The sequence below is a fragment of the Lepus europaeus genome, chromosome 20 (genome assembly GCF_033115175.1).
Source record: "Lepus europaeus isolate LE1 chromosome 20, mLepTim1.pri, whole genome shotgun sequence".
Lineage (NCBI taxonomy): Eukaryota > Metazoa > Chordata > Mammalia > Lagomorpha > Leporidae > Lepus > Lepus europaeus.
The window spans coordinates 17,519,945-17,545,408 of record NC_084846.1 but is presented as its reverse complement, the minus strand read 5'-3'; the positions used below and the strand labels follow the sequence as shown (position 1 = coordinate 17,545,408).

General features: G+C 43.4%; 1 protein-coding gene across 1 annotated transcript in view; it reads left to right on the top strand.

The window, feature by feature from the left end:
• ETV1 (ETS variant transcription factor 1) overlaps positions 1-25,464 on the top strand; it is a 99,806-nt gene that overhangs the window by 69,854 nt on the left and 4,488 nt on the right. The window contains exons 9-12 of the mRNA XM_062178137.1: positions 11,909-11,977; positions 14,454-14,522; positions 17,992-18,161; positions 23,824-23,925. Coding sequence (XP_062034121.1) covers positions 11,909-11,977; positions 14,454-14,522; positions 17,992-18,161; positions 23,824-23,925 — 410 coding nt within the window. The remainder of the gene's footprint in view (positions 1-11,908; positions 11,978-14,453; positions 14,523-17,991; positions 18,162-23,823; positions 23,926-25,464) is intronic.

Below are 25,464 nucleotides of genomic sequence, written 5' to 3'. Positions count from 1 at the left end.
AAATGATAGCACAGTTGGGACTCTAAACAGATGGCAAAATGGGGCAGGAGGTGGGATAGTGCATCTCTTCCCAGATTCCCTAGGAAGTTTGTGAGAGTAAGAAGTCCCAGCCAGTGTGTGCCTTCTCTTTTCAGCAACCACTGGTGTCTGCCTCAATGCCTGTCTCCCTCTTGTAGGTAGCAGGGAAGAAGTGACATCATACGTAGAACACCTTGTAGAATTCCTAACCCCTAAAAATCTATAGATGCTTCTCAACTTACGATGGGGTGGTGTCTGGATAAATTCTTCGTAAGGTGAGAAATTCATTGAATCCGGCTAATCTACCCGTGTCCCAGCTTACAACAAAGCCCACTGTCATTTCAGTGTTTCACCTCATGACTACCTTAAGTTTTTATTTACATATCCTTGGACCACCTTAAAAACTAATCCCTTAAAGAGCCATGAATATTTTTTAAAGTCTTGGGCAAGGTATGTACTAGGGGAAATGATAATTGAATACATACTCACTTTTCAGTGACTTTGTATAATGTTCTTCAGAAATGTGGGCTACAGATCATCTCCCTACCTGCCTGTGTCAAGCATTTCAATTTTGAGCCCCAAAATATGGCATAATTTTACTTATTCTCTGCCGTTTTCTGTGCCAGACACTAGAATTAGAAATAAAGTTTTTAACATTTATTGGAAAGCCAGAGAGACAGAGAGAGCTTTTCCATCTGCTGGTTCACTCCCAAATGCTAACAGTGGCCAGGGCTGGGCCAGATCGGATCCAGTCCAAGTTTCCTATGTGGGTGGCAGGGACCCACCTCCCTGAGCCATTTCCCGCTGCCTCCCGGGATACACACTAGCAGGAAGCTGGGATGAGAAGTGGAGATTCAGACCCAGGCTCTGTGTTATGGGACGCAGGTGCCCCAAGCACCGTCACACCACACGCCAGACCCCCGTCCCGGAAGTTAAATATCCTGCTAGACAGTTCTGCACAGGTTTAAGACAAAGAGTGGGCGGTTTCCATGCTGCTGCTCTCCCTCCCCTCTGCAGGCTTGGCAATGATCTCTGATCAGCTACTCGGAGAAGCACAGGGAGTACCACTGTTTCCCTACCTGGCTTCGGGTCTCTGCAACACAGAGGTGTTTCTTCCCCGTGGAGTCAGGGACTGGGTTCTGAGTGGCTGCGGCACCCCATTCTGTGTCAGGAGGGCTCCAACATGTTCATGGAAAAATGGAAGTGAGAGAGTTTTTAGTGCAAACAACGTTCGACACCCACGCCTAATTTTTTCATAAAACACATTTTTCATGACGTTTAACAGAGTTCAGTACTGGACTGGCTTTTCACAAATCGTTTTCTTTATTGCTCACAGGCAGCTTTTTTCCCCTAGAAATGCTGACTATTTTTAAGCATTCCCATCTTTAGTCATTTCCAGTGCAGGGATGAGTAGGGTTTCCTGAACTTGGCCTTTTGTACCTGGTATGTAACACTCCAGAGGCCTGGAGCCTTGGCCCTGTTCTGGTACAAAGCATCCTTTGCTTGTGGCCACATTTTCTCCTGAAATGCACTGCTCATTCTTTCCTTTCCAACCCAGAACTGTGGCTTAAAGAAACTCCAGTGGAGCCTCGCTTGGGAATTGTAAAGAATGAACTATTGATCCCTCGGAAAATGTTAACATCCATCTCTTTCTCTAACATCCAAAGATAATTTTCTTCTGCTCAGCCAGTGATTTGTGGACTAGTAAAATCACTTAATCCCTGATTTTAGGTGCTTCAATTGTGAAAAGTGACAGTGATGTCTTCCTAATTGATTTTGTTATTATAATAGAGGTCGTGGACGGCCTCTTTTTGTCTTTACTCTTTATTGCTTAGATGGTCTTCCATGGGTTTTTGTTATTTGCTTTGAGTCCAAATAGCAAATCTCCCAAACTAGTACTCTGGTCTGCTCTATCCGTTTTTCTAAGAAATACATAAATGTGCTCTAAATCTACAGTTACAGTAAGTGGCATTGGCTAGTGATTTGATTTGAGAATAGAGAGCCCAGTCTGGATTTACTCTTTATGCATTAACGCAGGTCAAATGGACAGGGACTGCATTTTAAGGCAGTAATGGAAGGCTGACGGCTGTCTTAAACCAATCATATCAGTTTTACCCATGACGGATTGATCCCTGGGGACAGAGCCCTGTAAGCATTTCTCTTGCATGAATGGACTCTATAGAGCCTGGCGTTTCATTCATAAAATGGAGACTGAAAGGAAACACACACACAGGCACACACACACTCACACACTGGCTTGCTCGCTGTTCACTGGCCGGTTCTCTGGAATGTCCATTTGTACAGAGCTGAAGGGTGTCGTGTTCCATCAGCTGCTGCCTTGCCAGTTCACTGGAAGTCATGATTAATGCTCATTGGTCCTGCTTGGCTGTAACCTGAGACTATTTATGGCCTTGCAGTCTTCCTAATGTATAGTGAATGAGTAGACAACATGCTCAACTCAGAAACATAAACAGGAACTGCTGGGTCTGAATTCCATTCAAATCTGTCATTTCAGCCCCACTGTGTTTGTCTAACTTGGATTTTATAGGCAGGAAAGGGGGAGGGGAGCGAGAATCTGTTGTGGGTTGTGCTAGCCTGCAAAGGGGAATTAGAAGGAGGCGGAGCCGACTTTTATGGTGTGGAATTTTTAGTTGCTTTTTAAACAAAACAACTGGGATACTTAGGTCCACAACTACTTATTTCGAGTGGGTACATGAGCTGTTTTTATAAGTGGAACTGAGTTTTGAAATTAAATGAGACAGTTTAAAATTAGATACCTCTGGCATATGTGTGTGTGACAAAGGTAAAAAAGAAGGCATAAAATATAACTTAAAGTGTGTGCACATGCATACATGTACATATCTCAATGTATGCCTTGTGGTTTATAACATTATAATATAATTTTTTACACAAAGGATTTCCATACTTCAGTGAGTTAACATTTTAAAAGAGGAAAAGGGAGACCTATTGTTTCATGAAATATTTTCATTTAGGATATGAATACAAAAGTAATTTTCTGTTTCTTATTTTTAAATTTTTTTATTTTTATTTTTTTTGACAGGCAGAGTCAGACAGTGAGAGAGAGACAGAGAGAAAGGTCTTCCTTTTTCCATTGGTTCACCGCTCAAGTGGCCGCCACGGCTGGCGCTTGCGGCCGGCACGCTGCGCCAATCCGAAGCCAGGAGCCAGGTGCTTCTCCTGGTCTCCCATGCGGGTGCAGGGCCCAAGGACTTGGGCCATCCTCCACTGTACTCCCGGGCCACAGCAAAGAGCTGGACTGGAAGAGGAGCAACCGGGACAGAATCTGGCGCCTCAACCGGGGTTCTAGCCCGAACCCGGTGTGCTGGTGCCGCAGGCAGAGGATTAGCTTAGTGAGCCACGGCGCCGGCCCAAAAGTAATTTTCAAGGAATTTTTGCAGGTTAAATAGGTGATTGCTGTTTTATTTAACGTGCATATATGTGTGTGTATGTGTGTATGTGTGGTGTGAGATTTCTATTTATTTGTTTCTGATAAAGTCTGGACAATTCTGCAAAAATAGATAACTCGAAGATAAACGTGAAAGAATCAGAAACAAACCTGAAGGCAGGCGACAGGCATGGGTCCTTGTGAGTGAGTTGACAGCCTTTTCACTGTAGGAAGGTGCTCCTGAACTCTCCCTCCTGCTGTCTCCTCTTCTTAGTGTGTAAGCTCCTTGCAGCTCTTTGCTTCAGCCATATGATCTGTTTTTATTTATTGTTAGCATTAAAAAATAAAACCACACTTGGTGTGACACGGGGGATACCATGTGAAATCCTGGCCTTGACATATCTTTGCTCCTGTAGCATGTTGAACTTATTTTATAACCTTTTGTCCTCAGTTTTGTCAGCTATAAACAGGGGCTGGTAGCATCTCTTAGTGATTTGGGGAGGATTAGATGGGATCCTGTTTGTAAAGTTAGTAACTTAATGTCTGGCCCATTAGGGACCAAGCCATAATGAATTTCCATGGGTATGGCTCTATCTTGACTTTCGGAGATTTTTTTCACATAGAACTAGTAATTCGATATGATGCCTTATTCTTTCCTTTTTTTTTTTTTAAGGTTTACTTTATTCATTTGAAAGCCAGAATTACAGAGAGAGCGAGAGATTGTCCATCCAGTAGTTCACTCCCCAGATGGCCAAGAGCCTGGAACTCCATCTGGGTCTTGCACTTGGGTAGCAGGGGCCCAGGTACTTGGGCCATCATCTGCTGCTTTCCCAGGTACATTAGCAGGGAGCTGGGTCTGAAGTGGAGCTAGACTCCCATCTATCGCTCGTGTGCAGAGCCAACAGGACAAACCCTCTGCATACTGTGGTGATCTAAGGAGAGGCCGAAGCTGGAGGGCAGAGCTGTCCATGGTGTGTTGGTTTGAAATTAGATAGATCCCACAAGGAGAGTAACTCAGGATTGAAGCTCAGGGTTAAAACCTCCCACCTTTCAGCATTTCAGAGACCCGTGTCTGTGGCGAATGGCATCGTGCTTTAAAATTTTCTTTCAGCCTCTGCTAGGGGTCAGGGGACAGCAACATCTGATAAACACTCAATGTTGTACTTACGTTCCAGTCACCTCAACCTCATTTTTAACTCCAGCTTAATGAAGCAATCACAGTCTTGTGAAACCTGTAAATTTGGGAGCCCAGGAGACCATACGAGCTAATCTTATTATTATATTATTATATTATTATTATTATAATATTATTTTTGTGGGATAGTGTTTTAAAAAAATACCTTGGATGCTTACCTGAAAATTTAAGAAACTTTTGATTTGGTTATTTTGTAGGTTAAATTCTACACTGTTCTTTGACAGACTTTAAGTTTCAAAAATGTCTGAATTTGGATAACTGCATTTCTAATTTATTCTCCTCTTTCTTTCAATCTTGCAAACATTGTAAGAGAGACTAAGGAAAATAACACAGTTTTTTCCATGTCTTCCCCAAGTCTGCAGATTCAGTACTTCTGAGCCTAGTGGAAAAAATATCCCTGCAGATTTTACATTATTGATATTCACATATTTACTGAAAAACTCTAAAGAGAAAGATCTCATTTAAGTGTGCATAAGCAACACCAAATTCTTCACTCCTTTCTTAAGGTTTAAACCACCTCCAGTTTTGCAATTCAGTAACAAATATATTCCCATGGAGCTCTGTAACTAACAACAGATAGTTCTAATAAAATTTGAGTTTTTGCTATGACCTGTTTTCTCTCTCATAAGAATTCCAGCATACTAACACTGAGCCTTGTTTTGGGGTTTGTAGATTTTTCTGCGGTAGAGTGATCAGATGGGTGTAAAGTCCTCCCTTGCTCTTAGTATCCTTTTTAGGAAACTTAGTGGAATAGATTTTCCCCAATTAAATACAATAAATCTGTTTACCTGGCAAATGAAAAAGTAGATTAAAATTATAGCACGTGTGTGACCGCATTTGCACTGAAAACATGTCTCTATAAAACTGATGATATTGATACACTCTAGAAAACCTTTGCATTTTAAACATAAATAGTGAGACTATCAGGAATTAAAAAACGAACAAAAAACCAGAAAAGTGTGAAGAGAGAAAACATTGGCAAGACTATCATAATGTTCATATTTCTTGAATGAGAATGGTATCATTAGTTCTTTTTTTAAAAAAGATTTGTTTATTTACTTGAAAGAGTTACACAGAGAGAAAGGAGAGGCAGAGAGAGAGAGAGAGAGAGAGAGAGAGAGAGAGATCTTCCATTTGCTGGTTCACTCCACAGTTGGCTGCAATGGCTGGAGCTGCGCCAGTCCGAAGCCAGGAGCTTCTTCAGGGTCTCCCAGGTGGTGCAGGGGCCCAAGGACTTGAGCCATCTTGTACTGCTTTTCTAGGCCACTGCAGAGAGCTGGATCGGAAGTGGAACAGCCGGTACTCAAACCTGTGCCCATATGGGCGCCACCTGCAATGCCGGCTTTACCCACTATGCCACAGTGCCAGCCCCGTCATTAGTTCTTAGTAGAACTCAGTATTTCTTTATATAATGGGTACATGTTTTAATTTTTTTTTTTTTTTTTTTTTTTTGCCATGTGTGGTTATGTATACATTTTGGCCCTGGATAGCTTATCTGAAAAGTTTTCTCATCAATAGACAGCACCCAGGTTCATGCGGACTTGATTTTTTTTTAACATCATCCCCGCAAGGAGTCATTGCATCACTGACTGATATGAAAGTGAAACCACATTAAAATATACCCAACTCACTCCTGTTTTCCTGAGATTTCTCTTAGAATCTAAGAGATCCGAATGCTTAATTGAGTTACACACTGGGGCATTGCTGCAGGAAGTTAGCCAGAAGCACCCAATGAAAGAGACTTTGTTCTGCGCTGTTTGGAGTGTCCAATGTGAAATCATTCTAGCTTTTTCCTCTGTTTGGTAACAAAACAGTTTCAACAACCTCCATAGGGATGTCTTAAGAACCGCGGCAACTCTTCCCTCTTTGCCGGCCTGACCTAGCTCCTGCACCCTTCAGGCAGACCACGGCCATGGGGAAATCTGCATCCTGTGGGACTGAGCAGTGAATCTGCAGGTCAGAGGAGGTCCTAGCAGTCTTCCATGTGCAAATTCCCACTTCACCAAACCTTGGTAAAGCTTCCCAAAGCTGTGTCACGTTCCCAGCATCAGTTTAAAGTGCAAGAGACAGAACAGGCAACTTTAGAAAGTTTTTTTGCCTGTGTGTCTTAATTTGAAGAACACCTAAGTCTGTTGAAATTGGGTGGTTCCCCCAACATTGACCTGTGTGTGTCATGATGACAGTGAGGCTTTGCGGCTTTGAATTTTTGCAGTGTATTAGATCAGCCTTCATTACCACGAACATTTCTGCAAACTGATTTAGCTGGTACTGCTGTCATGCTATAGAGCTCTTTGATCCAGAAGCTTTGAAATACATACAAATCCTTTGTCCTAAATTAAATTCACATAATTCAATTTATGGGCTGAATTTAAAACTTTTTAAGCCAGTGTCATTTAGGAGCAAACATCAGGGGGTGCCACTGTAAAAGAAACTCAAAGGATGAAGCCACCAAACGTTTTTAAAAATCTAATAACAGAGGATCTGTCCTGAGCCATGGAAATCATACATATATCATGAATTTTAAAGCAGTATATTTTATATTAATAGATTTGTGAAGATATCCCAGAAAGTGTACATTAGTTAGCAACAAATCAGCCATCTTGTGTGATTTCAGAATGGCAAATTAAGACTAAAAAAGAACTTAGTTTGATACATAATTATTACTAGCTGTTTTTTCTTTTTAAATAGCTATTTGTTTGAAGGACACAGCAGTAGACAGAGAGCGCAAGAAAAAGAGAGGAGAGAAAGAGAGAAAGATCTTATTCACTGGCTCACACCCCAAATGCCCCCAACAACCAGGTCTGGGCCAGGCTGCACAGGCACCAGGAACTCCATCCTGGCCTCTCAGGAGAGTGACAGAGACCCGAGTACTTGATTCATCCCTGTTTGCTTCCCAGGTGCATTAGCAGGAAGCTGGAATAGAAGTGGCGAAGTTGGGACTCCAACTGGCCCTTTGATATGGGATGCCAGCACTGCAAGTGGCAGCTTAACCCATTGTGCCCCAATGCCAGCCCCTATTCCTAGTTTTACATACTGTGGTTCACTCACTTTGAATATGTGTAAGAATCCTTTAAAATGAGTTATTGTTAATAATGAGAAACATACTGAATTTTTACTGTGCATAGTTAGCTGTGGGAAGTATTTCTTAAAACGTCCCCTGTAGGATCTTCCCAACAGCTCTTTCAAGGTTATTCTTACTATAATTCTTCCCATTTCACAGAGGAAGAAGTTGAGAGTTAGAGATGTTAAACAAATGGCGAAATGTCATAGCCTCACAAAACATGGGATCTGAGATTCAGAATGAGGTCCCTTAGATAACAGGAACATGGTTGTTCACCACCATGCTGAACTAATGATGGTAAGATTCTGATGTAGAGATGACTGGAAATACACTGGTATAGTCACATCCTTGCACAGGCTAAGCTGTAGCTTACTGTTGAACTTGTCAGTTTTATTCCATGAAGAACAGGAATGAGTATATACGTGATGCCTCCAATTCCTGCCATAAAACATTTGCCTTTGAAGTCACCGCTTTGCTAGTTTGGATTGTAGTTGAGCATTTAGCCAAAGTTAAAATGTAATGCCAAACTTCGTTGGTTGGATTTTTTATTAGATAAGGTAGAAATGAAAGCAGCAGGCAATTTAATTAGCAGTAATTTTTCTGGGCAAGTCATTACTTTGATGAACTTCAGAGCAGTGTTTATGGCTCCTAATTAACCATGTTAGTCATTTGATTGAATAATCACTTTGGAAATGTTTCTACAATTTGATTAGAGTCTGACCCACTCTGATAGTCATAAATTAACTGATATCACTTTAGGATAACTTGACTTTAGTTACTTCATGGGAATAAACCTCATGGCCATAGCTTTTCAGACTTCTCGACTATATGAAGGGCATCAGTTGTAAGAATGGACTGGACTTAAACAGCGCTACCCAAGTGTCTCAATTTCCAGAGTTAGATGTTAATTTTCTCTACTCTAGAGTGCAATAAATCACAATAGGAATTGGCAAAAAACACAATTATATTCTCATATGTGTATTTTTTCCCTGAGTTATTTTTTGCTCTTTTTAAAGAATTCAGATTATATGGTAGGCCTTTTGAAATAATGAAGATTTTGGTGTTCTCTTGTTAGATAAGTCATTGATTTCTATGAAACGTAACAGTATGCAGTACCACCCATTGATAGAGTTGTTGAATGCTATAGAGCAAGTACCACAGCACATGAACCATCCCCTAGGTACATGTTAATGAAATCATCTCTCACATTGTAGTCTTCGAGGTCGCATGTGTAGTTTCCCAAGATTGTACTAATTTTGCAACACGTTGGAGTACTTTGCTCAGGTGTTGAGTGGTGGGCTCCTCAGAAACACTGGCATTTTCTCCCTCCCCCTCTCTCCCCTCTGCATTTAGCCACACTTCCAGAGCACAGAGCTGAGCCGGTCCGTTTGCCTCTAGCTGCGTCCGGAGGCAGCCAGCTGTTTTCACAGACACCCTTCCAGGTGTGCAGCCGTCAGTGAAAGTATTTTGTGGCCGGCTGTCAACGTTGCTCGACAAAATGCCTGCCTTGGAGCAGCTGCTGAGCTGATGGCGGGGTCGTGGGCGCTGCCCCTTCCTGGCCTGACTGCTCTGGGGGCTCTCATGCCTGGCAGTAAATCAGAATAATGGGAAAAGTGACTGGAAAGTACTGTGGGTGAGACAGTTGGGATACGATGGGTTGTTCAGTGTCTGGGAACACAGAGAATGCCTACTCTGCACCCCGATGGTAAATGCTGTCTCAGGATACAACGCTGCCTTGTGTAGAGTTGGGATTGTATGCCACAGCATACTGTCCATAACAAGAAGTGATGGTCTGATAAAACAGTTACTGCTAAGTTCCTTACCCGATTTTCAGTTTGTAAGCTATTAATCCCTGCATACTTTTCAATGCCATGGCTGTTACACGTTGCCTTCAAGACATTTTTGATGAAAGGCATGCAGGGTAAACTTTTTTGTTTTTGTTTTTGGTTTTTTTTTTTTGGTTTTTTTTTTTGCTCCCCTGTTATTTTGGTTGACATTCATCACAAAGCACAATTAAAACCAAAAGTCAAATAGAATTTTGAAATGGCACATTCTAGACCAAGGACAAACTGGGTCTGGGCCGAATAAACCGTCTAACGCTAGCACAGCAACGATGTCTTAGCCGAAGAGTGAGGGAGACTTGAGATCTGCAGATTCCAGTTCCTGGCAGTGGTGCACCCACCTAAGGGGTCACATATTCCACCCCACGTGGTGGAAGAAAGGACATGTTCTTGTATTAAGTAGCATGCTTGCCGTATACATTTTTTTTTAAAGATTGACTTATTTATTTATTTGAAAGAGTTACACAGAGAGAGAAGGAGAGGTGGAGAGAAAGAGAAAGAGAGAGGTCTTCCATCCACTGGTTCATTCCCAATTGGATGCAACAGCAAGAGCTGCACCAATCCGAAGCCAGGAGTCAGAAGCTTCTGGGTCTCCCACACTGGTGCAGGGGCTCAAGGACTTGGGCCATCTTCTACTGCTTTCCCAGGCCATAGCAGAGAGCTGGATCAGATTAGGAGCAGCTGGGACACGAACTGACACCCATATGGGATACGCCACAGCGCTGTCCCCCGCCATAAACATGTTATAGACTTATTTTTGTTCATGCTGTTTAGAGCTGCTGTATTACAGATGACCGAACTGACTCATTCATATACACCAGTACACTCCTGGAGAACCTACATACCAGGGCTCCTCGGGAAGTTGGTGGACAATGGAGTGAAACCGGAATTCATGTTGCTGCCTTGACAGGAAGCGAGCAGGGTGCTCCCCTGAGAATCGCTGGGCACCTGCTGACTGGGCCCCAGAGGCACAGAGCCCTGTGTGTTATGCATGTAGTTGTCATTTATGTGAAGCCACCTTTTCTATGCAGGGCTGGTACCGAGTTTATAGGACTGGAAACTTTGAAACTTGGTGGAGCCCTCTTCAAGGAAGGAAACCAAACATGCAAATACAGACTAAAGTGCAGGGTTCAGAAAGGTGCTCTGTGAGAGTGCAGGGTCCGGGATGTTGGCATTCACAGGGATCTGCCCGGTGGTGCTCAGAGAAGCTTTGTTTTCAGAATATGGGAACTTGTGGAATAGAGTGGATGTGGACTTCAAGGAACATCTGACCCCACCTTTTGTATCACAGACACCTGGACAACAAATGGTTTGTCGAAAGTTGTGTAGTAGTAGTAGTAGTAATTAGTAGTAGTAAGTCAAGGAGTTGCATTTTTAGAAAAAAATTATTTCATTCATTTGAAAAACAGTTACAGAGAGAGAGGGAGACAGGGATAGAGAGAAAGAGAGAGAGGAATTTTCCATCCTCTGGTTCACTCTCCACATGGCCACAACAGCCAGGGCTGGGCCAGGTCAAACCCAGGAATCAGGAGCTTCATTGGGGTTTCTCACATGGATACAGGGGCCTGAGCACTTGGGCCATCTTTCACTGGTTTCCCAGGCCATTAGCAGGGAGCTGGATTGGATGTGGAACAGCTGGGATTTGAACCCGTGCCCGTATGGAGATGCTGGCATTGCAAGGAGCAGCTTAACCCACTGAGCCACAACACCAGCCTCAGTGCTTGGATTTTAATCTTTGTTTCCTAATCCACATTTATTTTTTTTTCTTTTATCTACACTGCTATACACATTAGATACTCAGGTTTAACCATTAACCACGTTTATTTTCTTAGGGATGAGTCACCTTGGTCACAGAGGCTCACTTGTTTTCAGTGTGATCTGTGTGCTTACCAAAATGAAAAGCCAGTGAGGCTTTTATCTGGGAAAGAAAATAGCCATCACCTTGGAAGGCTGAAGAATTCCAGAGATTAGCCATTGGATCGCAATTTCTTTTTGGGTGTTCCTGAATTAAACTAGAGCCTTTTGTTGACTTTTGCTTTTGTAAGTGGAATGCAATGGGATATATGAATTTATTCTGCACACATCCAGAGACATTTGTAACTTGTGAAGCTGTGGTAAGGATACCATCACGCTCTTGTGGGGTTGCTCTTGGAGCCAAGTTTGGCACGGTACATTTGGGTGCAGCTTTGAATGCCTTTGCAAGAGAATCAGCATTCACCACGAGGAAGTCTTTCTGAAGTGGGCGGTGCCTTACAGGTGAACCTGTTGACGGAGTCCCCTCTTGGGGGTTCGGGTGGGTTTTGTAACTTGTCTCTCTCCAGGTGGTCCCTGGGGAACAGCCCCCTCTCAGCTGCACACTCCTGACACCTCCTCCTTTCTTCTTCCAGAAGTGCCTAGCTGCCACTCCATCTACATGAGACAAGAAGGCTTCCTGGCGCATCCCAGCAGAACAGAAGTTAAGTGTGCCATTCCCGAAGCTGCTGCACGTCCTGTTCACAGCAGGCAGACACCTCAGGGATGAGGTCACACATTAATCAGTACCTTCTCAGAAAAACTCATTGCTGTACCCTAAACTGTTATTTTAATACTCTGCCTTTTTAAAAGTAAAAATGTTTCAGGTTGTGGTATCTGTCTTTGATGGTAAACGTGAATCCTAGACACGGAAACAGCTGAAAAAGTAGATTTCTGTGTTCTTTTTTTGGCCAATAACCACATTCCTTTAACTAGAGCATATGCTTTGTAGATTAGTCCAGCTTACGGCCCTCTTACTGTACTGTACTGAAACATATTTTGGAGGAATATTTGCTGTTGCTTTTACAGACCCAAGTCATAGTTTTGAAGCAAAACATAGTAGATGTAAAAGGTTTCACCTTTAGGCCGGCGCCGCGGCTCACTAGGCTAATCCTCCGCCTTGCGGCGCCGGCACACCGGGTTCTAGTCCCGGTCGGCGCACCGGATTCTGTCCCGGTTGCCCCTCTTCCAGGCCAGCTCTCTGCTGTGGCCAGGGAGTGCAGTGGAGGATGGCCCAAGTGCTTGGGCCCTGCACCCGCATGGGAGACCAGGAGAAGCACCTGGCTCCTGCCATCAGATCAGCGCGGTGTGCCGGCTGCAGCGCGCTGGCCGCGGCGGCCATTGAAGGGTGAACCAACGGCAAAAGGAAGACCTTTCTCTCTCTCTCTCTCTCACTGTCCACTCTGCCTGTCAAAAAATTAAAAAAAAAAAAGGTTTCACCTTTAGTGAGTACCTTGGATTTTACATTGTTAAAAGTGGGTTTCCACAGAAGAGGCTGCAGGAGGTGTTTAGATTGTGGTTGTGTTTGGGGTAACCTAGTGGGCCTGTGACATCTGTACGGAGTGGATAAAAATGATTTCATCTAGACTTGATCTCCATTCAAGGGTTTCTGAAAATTCACGTATGGATCTTGACCTAAACACTCTGTCTCCTCAGCAAGACTAACTTAGATACATTCTTTGAGGGTGGGTCCAATATTGACTACCTTGCAATGAATGACAGCAATAGAAGTTGAAAGCAGAGTGTTGGATGTTAAATCTAAAATGTTTAAGATCAAAAGTTTTATATATAGCCCTATGATATGAGCCAGCCATTCCACTCCTGGGAATTTACCCAAAGGAAATGAAATCAACATGTGAAAGAGTTCTCTGTACCCCCATGTTTATAACAGCTCGATTCACAATAGCTAAAGTATGAAATCAGATGTCCATCAAGTGATGGGGGGATAAGAAATTGTGATATATTGATATATATATATGTGATAGAATACTACTCAGCCATCAAAAAGAATGAAATCTAGTCTTTCACAGCAAAATGGATGCAGTTGGGGGCCATATGCTTAGTGAAGTCCCCCAGACAAATATGCTTTCCCTGATTTGCAGTAACTTATATACAGAGTATAAAAAAAGTAATGTATATGGGTGAAATTGACATTTTGAGTTTTTTTATTGTATACAGCCCTTGTCTGTGCTCTTGAGGAACAGTAGTTTTTCTGCTTACTACTTGTTGAATTCTTGATTTAGGGGAGGATTAAGCTTGTGATTGCAAAGTAAATTGAAAGTAGGCTATGATAAAAGTATGAAAGGAGGGAGGAGGGAGGGGAGAAGGGAAGGAGGGAAGGGTGAGAAGTATGTCATATTTCACCCACATATGCTAAGATGGCGTATGTGAAGTACACAAATTTGTCCCCTTTATATAAATTTTTTTAAAATTTTAAAAAGATCCTCAAAAATACTTTTCGCAAATGCAATGCGATTTCTGTTGCTGTCATTGCTGCTACATCATGTCCCCACCATAAAGACTAAGGTATTTGGGAAATAGAAGTATTACTGAACTTTAGGACATTTGTCCTAGTAACTAACGATAGTAACCACGAGACTAAGGTCCACAGTCATGGAGACTTCAGGGGAAAATACTTGTGGGAAGTTTTGGGTTAAAGGAAAGTTGAGGTTTGTCCTCTCTCCCTAGCATGGCTCCTGAAGAAGGGAGGGTAGCCCTTCTAAATGTTTCCGCAGGGAATAAATGACTCTGTTTAGAGCCTCAGAGCCCTAACGCAAAGTCCTCGTCAGTGATTGACTTTGATTTCCCTTTCTTCTCACTGAGTTGCCAGACAGGGCAGGAGTGGAAGAAGCACACGGAAGGGAGGGGCTGCGCTGGAGACCCCAAGGGTGTCAGGGTGGGGGTGCATTTTACCCATCTCTGTGTGCCAGCCACCGCATTCGGTCCTCACCACAGCTCTGATCCCTGGTGGGAGATGGTCAGAAAACTGGGTCGCGGAAGTTAAACAGCGTGCCCAGGGCCGAAGAGCTGAACGATGCCAATCGCCCTGCACCCCCACTTTTGTGTTGCCATTTCTGTTTGACGGTGGTGAGGGTGAGCTGCGTGTCCACCATGAATTCACGCCTCCCATTGCCCCCACAGGCTGTATGTTCGAAAAGGGGCCCCGGCAGTTTTACGATGACACCTGTGTGGTTCCAGAGAAGTTCGACGGTAGGTTTTCCAGTGTTTGGAGTTCTGATTTGGGGGCGGGGTGTGGGGGTGTGGGCAGATCCCTGTGGTCACTTCTGAAGCCAGCCGGCATCCTGGCTGTAGGATTCCTGTGCATGTTAACATCTGCTGTGCACTTAGACTTCACCTGTTACAGATTCTCTCTAAACGTCTTTCCTTTTGTCGGGTGACTCAGTCCACATTTGGAGGAGCGAGAGGAGCGAGCCTCGCGCTGGGCTGTGCTGAGTGTGGAGGAACAGGGGTCTTTGCTTTGCCCTGCCGAGCACATACAGCTTGTTATCTGAGATGTATTGGAAGCTGATCCTGTAATTAACAAAGCCGAGCAGAGAGCAGGCTACAGTGGATGCACTGATGACTAGTGCAGCCTCCTTTCTCTTATTGTTCGTGTAAAGATGCATTACGGAGCACAGGAACAACATAACTGCCCATTTAGTTAGTGATTGTTCGTCCTCCCCCCACCCCACTTCCACGACGTATGTGGCTAATGCAGCATTGGTAATTGCTTAAAAGGCAGATAGGAAAGCATTATCTTTTTCATGTCACTCGCTGCGGCCACAACAGGGGCCCCAGAGGTTAGAAGAGGGTGTCCGGTTAGATAGCGATTGTCCTCTCTGGACAAGTTTGGCGCAGGTCAGCGTCTCCGAGGAGGCTCGGGTAAAAAGTGAGCCATGAATTGATTCAGAGGTTTCCTCGGAGTGGTCTCCGTATTTCCTGCTTTGATTGTTCACAGGAAGCGAGCAGAGGCCCTCTGATTAGCTGATTGCACAAACTTTGGGGATCTTGCGTGTAATGACTTGGGAGCTTGGAGGACTTTTTAATTGTCGTGATTTCAACAGCCAAGTCCTGCTCACATTGCTTTTTAGTCCTAATGAACTGCTTGTTGTGGTCGCTTGCTCCCGTGCCACCTTCCTACCTCTCAGAGGGGTGGTGAGTCTGGGGAAGATGTGATTCTTGAGAGCACAAAACTCACTGAAGGTCACAGGCTACAACCCCGGCGGGGTCACCTTTTGGACCTCGTTCCACAAGTTTTCAGCTTTGTGTTTTCACTGCGCTATTTAGCCCTGTTATCAGAACACCACGGTTTTTAAAATACAGCTTCTCCTCTTTGAGACCAAGTCTGAGGACCTTTAACCGATTCTTTCCTTTTTGGTGAGCTTCACGTTGGAGAAATCTTGAATATGAGGAAGGACATGTAGCGAAGAAAAATAAATCAACCCTATGGACAGGATTGTACTGTACCCCTGCAGGCCAAAGGAACTAGTGTTGGAGGAACTTGCTTTCTTGATTATTATTTATTGCCTTCAGCCTTTCAATACTCCTCATTTTTATATGATGAAAACTTTTGGGGGGAAGATAGTATTTGTCTTGCGTTTTCTGAGTGACAGAGAAGAAGGAGAAAGATAAATGAGGGGGTCGTTTTTTTCACTGCACGTGGCCAACGTGATCACATTCATAGGCGGAAGTAAATAGAGACATAGAAAATGTAACAGTGTTCCATTCTTATCTGCACAATTGCTCAGTTAGCCCCCAGGAAAAAATTTGTAAATCTGCGAAGAAAAACTGAGGTAAATAAAGCCTTCCTTGAGATCAATAAGAAGAGTTGTAGCTTTTCTAGTTAAGACCAAAGTGACGACATAATTTTCAGCAGCTATTGACTGAATAATTTTGTGTACTGGTGTAGCTTTGTAGACTGGTGTTCCTTCTGAAATTATTTTAGGAAGTGTCTTTCTCTCTAGTGACCCAAGTAAAGTTGTAAAACACTTGAGATTGCTCTGTGTTAGAATCCACGTGAAGTTTAAATGGATCGACTTGAGTCGGTTCTGTCTGAAACATTTCCCTAGTGAAGAGGAGAAATGCGTGTGTGAACTGATGGGGCAAAGATACCAGCCTCAGTCATTTTAGGTTCTTGTTGGCCCTGCCTTCTTTCAAGAGACAAGTTCAGTCTCATACCCTGTATTGTTCCCCACTGCACCTCCTGCATTCTTCCCCAGGTTCGGAAGCCAGGGGACCAGACTTGAAGAACCAGGATGGAGAAGCTCCTCCCCGCCTCCCGCCCCCCCATCTGGCAGCCCACCTAGGACATGAAAAGGCCCAGCCTGCTAGGGGTTGGGCCCTCTGCCACATGTTCACTGGCAGTTGGTTGGTCAGTCTGGCTGTGAGTTTGTATTCTGTCTTCCCTCTGTTCCGCACCCCTTTTCTTATGCTTGGTGCCCCATGTGAGGAGGCGCCAATCTGCCCCCTTTCTCTTACATTAACCATTGTTTCCTTGAGGACCGTAGACTCTGGATCTGCAGTAGGACTGTTTCCACATGTTCTTAAGATGATTGATTGGCCAGAGATAAAATCATCAGTAGTCCTGAAACTGGGCATTTTTGGTTGTAAAAACAGAATTATGCCAGAAGCATTGCAATGCTATCACCTTTTTGTCTCTATAACTTCTGCCTATAAATGTGATTATATCACCAGAAAGGTTTGCTTGTTTGTCATTTGCTTAGCATTAAACTACATAGGAATAGTAAATAAATGACAATACTAAATAAATGGCAGACCATGAATAACAGAAACCTCTGGGGTAGACATTTTTAAATTGGACTTGTAGAAAAAGAATAGTAAGGCAAATTCAAGTGAATGAAATTCAAGTTGGAGCTAAATAAAAACAGAAGACAGTGTTTGCATGGTAGCTGCTTTATGAAGGGCTGGTGAGCTGGAGGCAGGATACAGTGATGGTTGTGCAACGCAGGTTGGCCCTGCGTTCCCAACAGGATTCGCCTGATTTCTATAAGGCACAGCGTATTTAACGCACGAGTTTAAGATACTACTAAATTTGCTTTGCAATATTTGCATTAAATTTTTCAGTAGTTTGCATTGTGCAGGTCCATGAACTTCATACAAATGGTGGTTTGCAGAATTGAATTTGTCCAAAAATAACATTTCCAGAGTTTGAAATTGATGACTCCTTCTTCACTATTGCTTAGAGCAGTAAGTAATGGCATTAATGTAAGCCAAGAAGCAAGATTAGATACCGTGGTTTTTAAGAGAATCAATGAGGAAAAAAAGATAGTTACGCAGAATTGTTGCAAATGAATGTATCTGTGGATTCTGTTGGCGCTTGTATACATTTGTCTTGACCTGTATATGTTAGATATATATAGTCGTCTATAAGTTTGTACAGCTTGCTAGTTAATAAATGCATCTGTGGATTTCATTGGTGCTTCTGTGCCATTTGTCTTGACCGGTATGTGTTCTATATACAGTTGTCTATATGTTTGTACAGATTGCTAATTCATATTCAGCACTTAACTATTTTAAATCTCCACATCATGGTAAAATCATGTTTCATAGAAAGTCAAAGCGGTTGTGGCTTAGCTGTTATAGTGACGGATTTAATGAAAAGAATTGTATGCAAGTGGCATATTGCTAATCATAGAGACTTAATGTTTCTTTAATTTAGGGGACATCAAACAGGAGCCAGGGATGTACCGGGAGGGCCCCACCTACCAGCGGCGTGGCTCGCTTCAACTCTGGCAGTTTCTGGTCGCTCTCCTGGATGACCCTTCCAATTCTCATTTCATCGCCTGGACTGGTCGAGGCATGGAGTTCAAACTGATCGAGCCTGAAGAGGTTGGTTTTGTAGATTTTACATTCAGCAGATATGTTGCACTGTAAAGAAGCTCACACTTTCAGTCCATAGACCAAAAATGTATTTTTGTTGTTGTTGTAAAACTTCAGTTTAAACTTTCTGATTTTGAAAATAGACCGCACACACACAAAAGGAGTGGTTCCTCTTAAGCTAATGAAGGTAATGTGTGTAGTTCCAGCTGGCCATCTTCCTATAGGACAGAGGCATCAGCTAGAGCCCAGGAGCGTGCGCCTGTGTTCAAGGATGCTGTCTGAGAAGCTGCAGAGGAGCATCTAGGTTGGGGAAGAAAGGGAGCTGCTCGCAGAAGTTCTGCTAGTTTTGGAGATGGGGGCATTGCTGCTTTGAATTAGCAGTCATTCTCTGGACAATCTGAATCTTTGGCAGAATTGTTGGAGAGGGCCATGCCAGGAGCAAAGTCATGGGCCCTTAAGGGACGTGGTGGGGCAGGAACAGCTGGGAGAGGTAAAGGCATGCAGGAGCCACAGTAGGAAATCTCAGTCCTTAGGCACCTCTGGCCTGGTAGAAACATTGTTTCCCCCTGACTTTCCTTCCTGGAGTCCTCTGGACTGTGTATGCTTGCCCCATTGGAAGGCAGGGCTGAAGTTTAAAATGCTGCCCCGGGATGTAACAGATGCTTGGAGAGAGGCAATATGGATAAAGGGAATTGCTTTCAGCTAAGCGTTCAACTCGCCTCTCTCCCGGTCTCCCTACCCCCTTGCACATGTACAAAGGAAGTGTTTCCAGGAAGAATGTTCTGAGTTCAGTTATTATTCTCAGGATCAGCCTTAGGCTTAAGGGAACTATTGTTACTGTAACATCACCCATCAGTGCCATTGTGGACCTCCGTGGAAGGGTGTCTGTTATGGAATTTTTCTGTCCTACTAAAGATGCTGTCTCTGCTGCTATTAAAATTGAATTTAGTTTCTATCAGCCAAGAAAGCAATGGAAAATTTCTAGCTAACGTGCTGATTATATGAGCTACAAGATCTAAACAGCTCAGTAATGTTGAAAAATTCAGTAAGGTTGAAAAATGTTTGAACCCAAGTGAATAGTTTCGCATGCACTAAATGGCCACAACCTAGGCAACTGCTCTCATACATCTTAAATTTTCTGTCTTTATTAAACCATGTATTCAGCTGTAATCAGATAATATGCTCTAATTTCATACCCCGAAGATAAGGTTATGTAATTTAGGACTGAAGCAATTATCTGGCTCAAGAATGCATTATAAGAAATATGAAATAAGAGAAGCTGAGCACAATGCAGTCTCCTGCAATTTTTAATCACTTTTAGCAGCAATGGAGCAGCTTGACTGTGCAGCATCTCCCTTGTCCCCAACAAAACACGCCCGTATCAGAAACTAAAACGGCTCCTCATCCAGCAAGGGCTGAATATGTGGGTGCTTGAATCTTTTAGGACGTTTAAAGCTTAATTTGGCTGTCAAAGAAAAATTGGCTTCTCTGAGCTGTACTTAAATAAGTGAAGGAACCACACAAATGAGGAGCACTGGGGAACTGAGCCTAGAACCCCTTAACACAGTCATCTGAAAGCATCTAACAATGGGAAAGTGTTTGCTCCATCTCTCGGAGGAGGGGAATTATCCCTGCTAGAGATGATTGGTGCTGGAACTCGGCACATCCAGCAAGGATTTGTATCACATAAACAATTACTTCCCTGCACTGGTGATTAAAATAAACTGAGCAGAAACTGAATTTTTAAAAACTTTTTGTCACATATTTGCTAAGATGGGGGACGTTGCTGGATTACGTCAGTCATCTTGACCCACTGAGAAGGGTACAAATCCTTCTGCAAGGAATCAAGCTCTCCAGACAGCAGCCCTTGACTCTTAGGATGATCGAGCTTGAAGCAGAGGATTGGAGCAGATGAGCATTAACACAGAGCGAATTCTGAGGTTCTGTGGTTTTCAAAGACATGGAAGAAATGCAATGACATGTATTCCATACAACAAGCTGTCATTTAGACAACTTTTCCAGCAGACTCATAAAGAAGAGAGGGGGTTTGGTAATTCAGAGCCAGTAGACCATTTTCAAATGGAAACTAACTCAATGGCAGGAGAGATATCTGGAAGCCATATTGTCGGAATTCACCCCTGGGTTCCGAGTCTTTGTTTTTCATCTTGCAGATTGCAATGCTTCTGAGTGAGACTCCAGACCCGCACGGGTTGTCTGCACGGTGTGTTTGGATAACTTCAGCAAACACATAATTGTTCAGATCTTCCTTTTTGAGCTATTTGAGATAATGAGATGTTACTTCTAAAGTCATCATGAATCCTAGGGAATTGTTCCAAGAAACAATTATTGACCTGATATGCATATCCTTTGATGATATGAAAGCTTGTTGAGCTGGAGCCAGGTGCTGACTGTGGTTTGCAGGTTCACTGTGACACATTCAGGCATGCTTTTTTAAAAAACAAGGTGACAAATATCAAGCAACTGTGTCGTGCTATTTAATTCACCCAACGGGAAGGTGAATGAATGCCGTGGTGCGCTCCATCATCATTTTCCTCGCCAGCAGCCTGTTTCAGTTTCACGTGGAAGACCTTAAGATAAGGTCACGGTGAACATCGCCACCGTTGGGCCTTGGCTCCGAGTGGTACTGGGGAGGACGGTGATTGGTCCAGTGTAAAGGCAGAGTGGACTTCCTCAGTTGGTGGGTGGTCTCCCTGTCCCAGGAACTATTTTTGTTACCTGTTAATTTTTTATAGATTTATTTATTATTTGAAAGTCAGAGTTACACAGAGAGAGGAGAGGCAGAGAGAGAGAGAGAGAGGTTGGTCTTCCATCTGCTGGTTCATTCCCCAATTGGCCACAAAGGCTGGAGCTGCACTGATCCGAAGCCAGAAGCCAGGAGCCTCTTCTGGGTCTACCACACAGGCACAGGGCCCCAAGGACTTGGGCCATCTTCCACTGCTTTCCCAGGCCATAACAAAGAGCTGGATGGGAAGTGGAGCAGCCAGGTCTCGAACTGGTGCCCACAGGGGATGCTGGCACTTCAGGCCAGGGCGTTAACCTGCTGCGCCACAGCACCGGCCCCTACCTGTTAATTTTTAACTCTGCATCTCATCAGCATGTGGCTGAGCTCCATTGCCCTCAACTTTACGGGGCATATGACAACAAAACAATTCCAAGAATATATTTTCTTGTTTTGAAATGTCCACTAATGGCTACGGTGCTGAGATTTAACTGGCATCTTAAAATCTTAAACATCTGACTCTGCTTATGGTATGAAGAGATCAGGCCTCTCTGCCCAGAGATTCCCACAAGGTTGTTTTTTTTTTTTGGTTTTTTTTTTTTTTTTTTTTTTTTTTTTTTTTTTTTTTTTTTTTTTTTTTTGGGACAGGCAGAGTGGACAATGAGAGAGAGACAGAGAGAAAGTTTTTCCTTTTTGCCATTGGTTCGCCCCCCAATGGCCGCTGCGGCTGGCGCGCTGCAGCCGGCGCATCTCACTGATCCGAAGCCAGGAGCCAGGTGCTTCTCCTGGTCTCTCATGGGGTGCAGGGCCCAAGGACTTGGGCCATCCTCCACTGCCTTCCTGGGCCATAGCAAAGAGCTGGCCTGGAAGAGGGGCAACAGGGATAGAATCCGGCGCCCCGACCGGGACTAGAACCCGGTGTGCCGGTGCTGCAGGCGGATGATTAGCCTAGTGAGCCGTGGCACCGGCCCACAAGGTTGTCTTGAAGTTTGCTGTACTTCATTTCCACTTGCATCCTGGTGCCTGGTGTCTAGAACAGGATCCTTCACTAGTGAATAAGTATTCAGAAATTATTTAATTTAAGGAGATGCTCCCAATTTATTTCATATCCCTTCAAGGTTCGTGTGCTGTTTAGCTGCCGTGTCTATTGAAGATTCACTGATGTCCATTGTTAGATTTTTGAAAAACACTTTATTTAGAAAATGCTTTCTTATTGCCACCTCGCTGCAGTCCTCTCCGTCTCCCCAACCCCTCATGCCATCATTGCTCAGATAATTTTCATTGAAAGTGGAATTTATCTTTGGAAAATTAAAATGCATGTGCCACTGTGATTGTCAGCTTGGATATGGAATTGCTTCTTTCTCTTAAAAATGTATACACTTATGCATATGATAAAGTATTTTGAATCCTTATTAAGAGAATAGAAATTAGTGAGTGAGAAAATAGCAAGGGTCACTGTTTTTAAAAGAAAAAAAAAAAAACCATGGAGAAAGGTTATTGCCAATAAAATGGAGAGAGACAATGATCTCTTTGAGAAGAGGGCTCTTTTTTTAGCCCATGTGACATAGCAACAACTTGGTGGTTCATGGAAATGAAGGAACACACCAACCCCAGAGCTAAAGCTCCCTTGGGATTGCCTAGGCCTGCATGGCAGCTGCAGTTTCTGCTCTGACTTGTAAGATTTGGACATTAAAGATTTTATTTATTTATTTGAGAGCTAGAGTTACAGACAGTGAGAGGGAGAGGCAGAGAGAGAGAGGTCTTCCATCTACTGGTTCACTCCCCAAATGGCTGCAATGGCCGAAGCTGGGCTGATCTGAAGCCAGGAGCCAGGAACTTCTTCCAGGTTTCCCACACTGATGCAGGGGCCCAAGCGCTTGGGACATCTGCTGCTGCTTTCCCAGGCCATAGCAGAGAGCTGGATCGGGAGAGGAGCAGCCAGGACTAGAACTGGTGCCCATATGGGATGCCAGCACCGCAGGCATGGGATTAACCTACTGCGCCACAGAGCCGGTCCCAGGATTGGACGTTAATGAGAGCATGACTTCAGCTTGCGGGGAGCCACAGGAGGCCATGTGGTTCTGTAGTGTCTCAGCTAGCCCGAGTGCTGGTGTGGTGAAAGTGAGTTTTATCCTATTTTATGCATATTGAGGACCCCAGGTGTCTAAAACCTCTGCTTAGCAACTCCGTCTTAGCAGATACATTGCTCTTCTAAAGCCACAGAAGGGATGTTTGTTTGTAGACTTGTATACGTGATGACCTTTTCCACTTCCTTCTTATTTTTAGCATCCAATTACTGTTCTCTAAATGAAAGCTTAATTCTCCAGTTTAGCGTTGGCTACAGTTTTATTCTGTCGCTGCTCCGGGCAATAAAAATTGTTTGCAGTTCAGTTTACTAATTTGTATACTGTTTTTCTCAGCTATACACATTGCTACTTGTTCCTTCTTTTACAGTTGTTGAGCAGAGTGTCTCTTCCTTGTTTTGCTTTATCGTAACCCCAATAAAACACCTTTAGAAAGAGATCATTAAACTGCCGCTAATCTATAGTTTTTGTCTGCAAAACCAAGAAAGAAAAACCGGACAGTGTAACTCCAAATGGAAAACTTGCCTCATTTTGGTGAATTGCAGCCCGTTCATTCCCGTTGTAAACACATTCCCTGCTTTCCATTTAATTTTGTGTCCAAAACAATGGCGACAAAAAATTCTATTGTGTTTCTGAATGATCACCACAATGCACACACACCTGGTTTAAAAAAGAAAACCAGGACACAGGAAATTCAGATCAAGATGGCTTTGGCTCCTCACTTGGGTCTTTGATTGGGACATGTTTTGGTGGAGTGTTGGCAGGTCGTGAATGAACCACCTAATTTTTATGGTATATACTGATACGTTATGACTAAACAGGACATCGTAATTGTGTTTGGGTGCAGGTGGCCCGGCGTTGGGGCATTCAGAAAAACAGGCCAGCTATGAACTATGACAAACTTAGCCGTTCGCTCCGCTACTACTATGAGAAAGGTATCATGCAGAAGGTAAGCAACTTGACCGTGTTGAGATTTGTCACGTCCTTGTGTTGCTGAAGCAAGGTTTTCTCGTGCTTCCGCGAATGCTTAGCTCTTCATTTTGGTATGACAAGCCTTTCTATGTGTAAATGTATTGTAATAATATCATATGCAAAGGAATAGGCTTCCTGGAAGTTCCTACTTTTTTGCATATGGCCAAAAAAAAAAAAAAAAGAATGCTTCAGTATTACATCTCTCTCTGCAGAAGTCATTGTTCTGCTACACTCTTCACAATTAATATAATTATTGACATGATTTTGTTCATAGACTCCAATGAAAATAAAGTACATTAGCCTAACTCAATTCTTAACTTTTTTTCTTATTCTAATTTTTAAAGCATCAGCCATTTCTTTGTTCTCGTTAATAACAGTATTTTGTCCTGCAATCTTGCCTGGTTTTATCACCTGACAAGTTAACATCCTAAGTGGCTGAAAGTAAATATTTGCTCTCCTTTGGTTGGTAAAACAAATTTCAATATATTTTGTTTTATTTCAAATGAACTTCCCTTACTATGTGATAGTAACTTTTTAAAGAAAAAGATAAAATAACTAAATTATGCTTATATTAAAATATGAAATTCTCTGATGATATTAAGGGACAAATGAAGATAAATGTTTTACTATTATTGTTATTACATTCTTCATTCTTACATGCATATTCAAATTTAATTCCCTTGATGATTGAACTGTACTTATGATTCATCCAATGTGAGCTTTAGTTTTATTGTGTGTCCGTATTATTGGGGTGGGGGATGTAAGCCTATGTTATAGATTGTGGTGTATATTTATGTCATCCTATTGATACCAAGAAAAACTAGGCAAATTGCTCTGTGAACCGAAAGAGAACAGATGTAGGTAGCACCACTGAGCTTCCTAGAACTAGGGAGTCAGTGATCTGGAATCTGTCCACTCAGAAGTTAGAACCGCCAAGATCTGTCATTAACCCACAGGGCTGAATTAGATGTTCAGTCCCTTCCCAATTTCTGGTCTCACCTTCACAATGTGTCACTTGAACCACCTGCTTCTAACGTCTTTTCCAACTCAACCCTGGGGTTGTTTTTAACTCCTCCCTTTCTCTCGCCCACCATACCCCTTTTGTATCCAGGTCCTTTCAGGTGGGTCTCTTGCTTCCCCTTCTCAGCCATCTCACCCTGTGCAGGGGCCAACTCGTGCCGGGCTGCTGAGAGGTCTCACTGGTCCGTGTTGCACAGTAGGGGAAGACAGCGCAGTTGAGATTCCCTGGGGAATGCCAGCTGCACGCTGGACCACCTTGAAAATATTCTTCTCCTAAAAATGGTGTTATTCCTACCTTATTCCAATCACTACCATTATCAAATGAAATAGTGCCCTTGAGAGACTTCGCAATGTATCTGGCGTGGTAGAAGTCTCCACCCAATCGTAGCTGGCCATGCATCTCCGATCCAGAAGCCCATGTAAGCCAGGCTGCGCTGGGAACATGTGTCTTGACCCAGAAGCCTTTATCTGAAGGATCATTCCCAGAGCGTTCAGA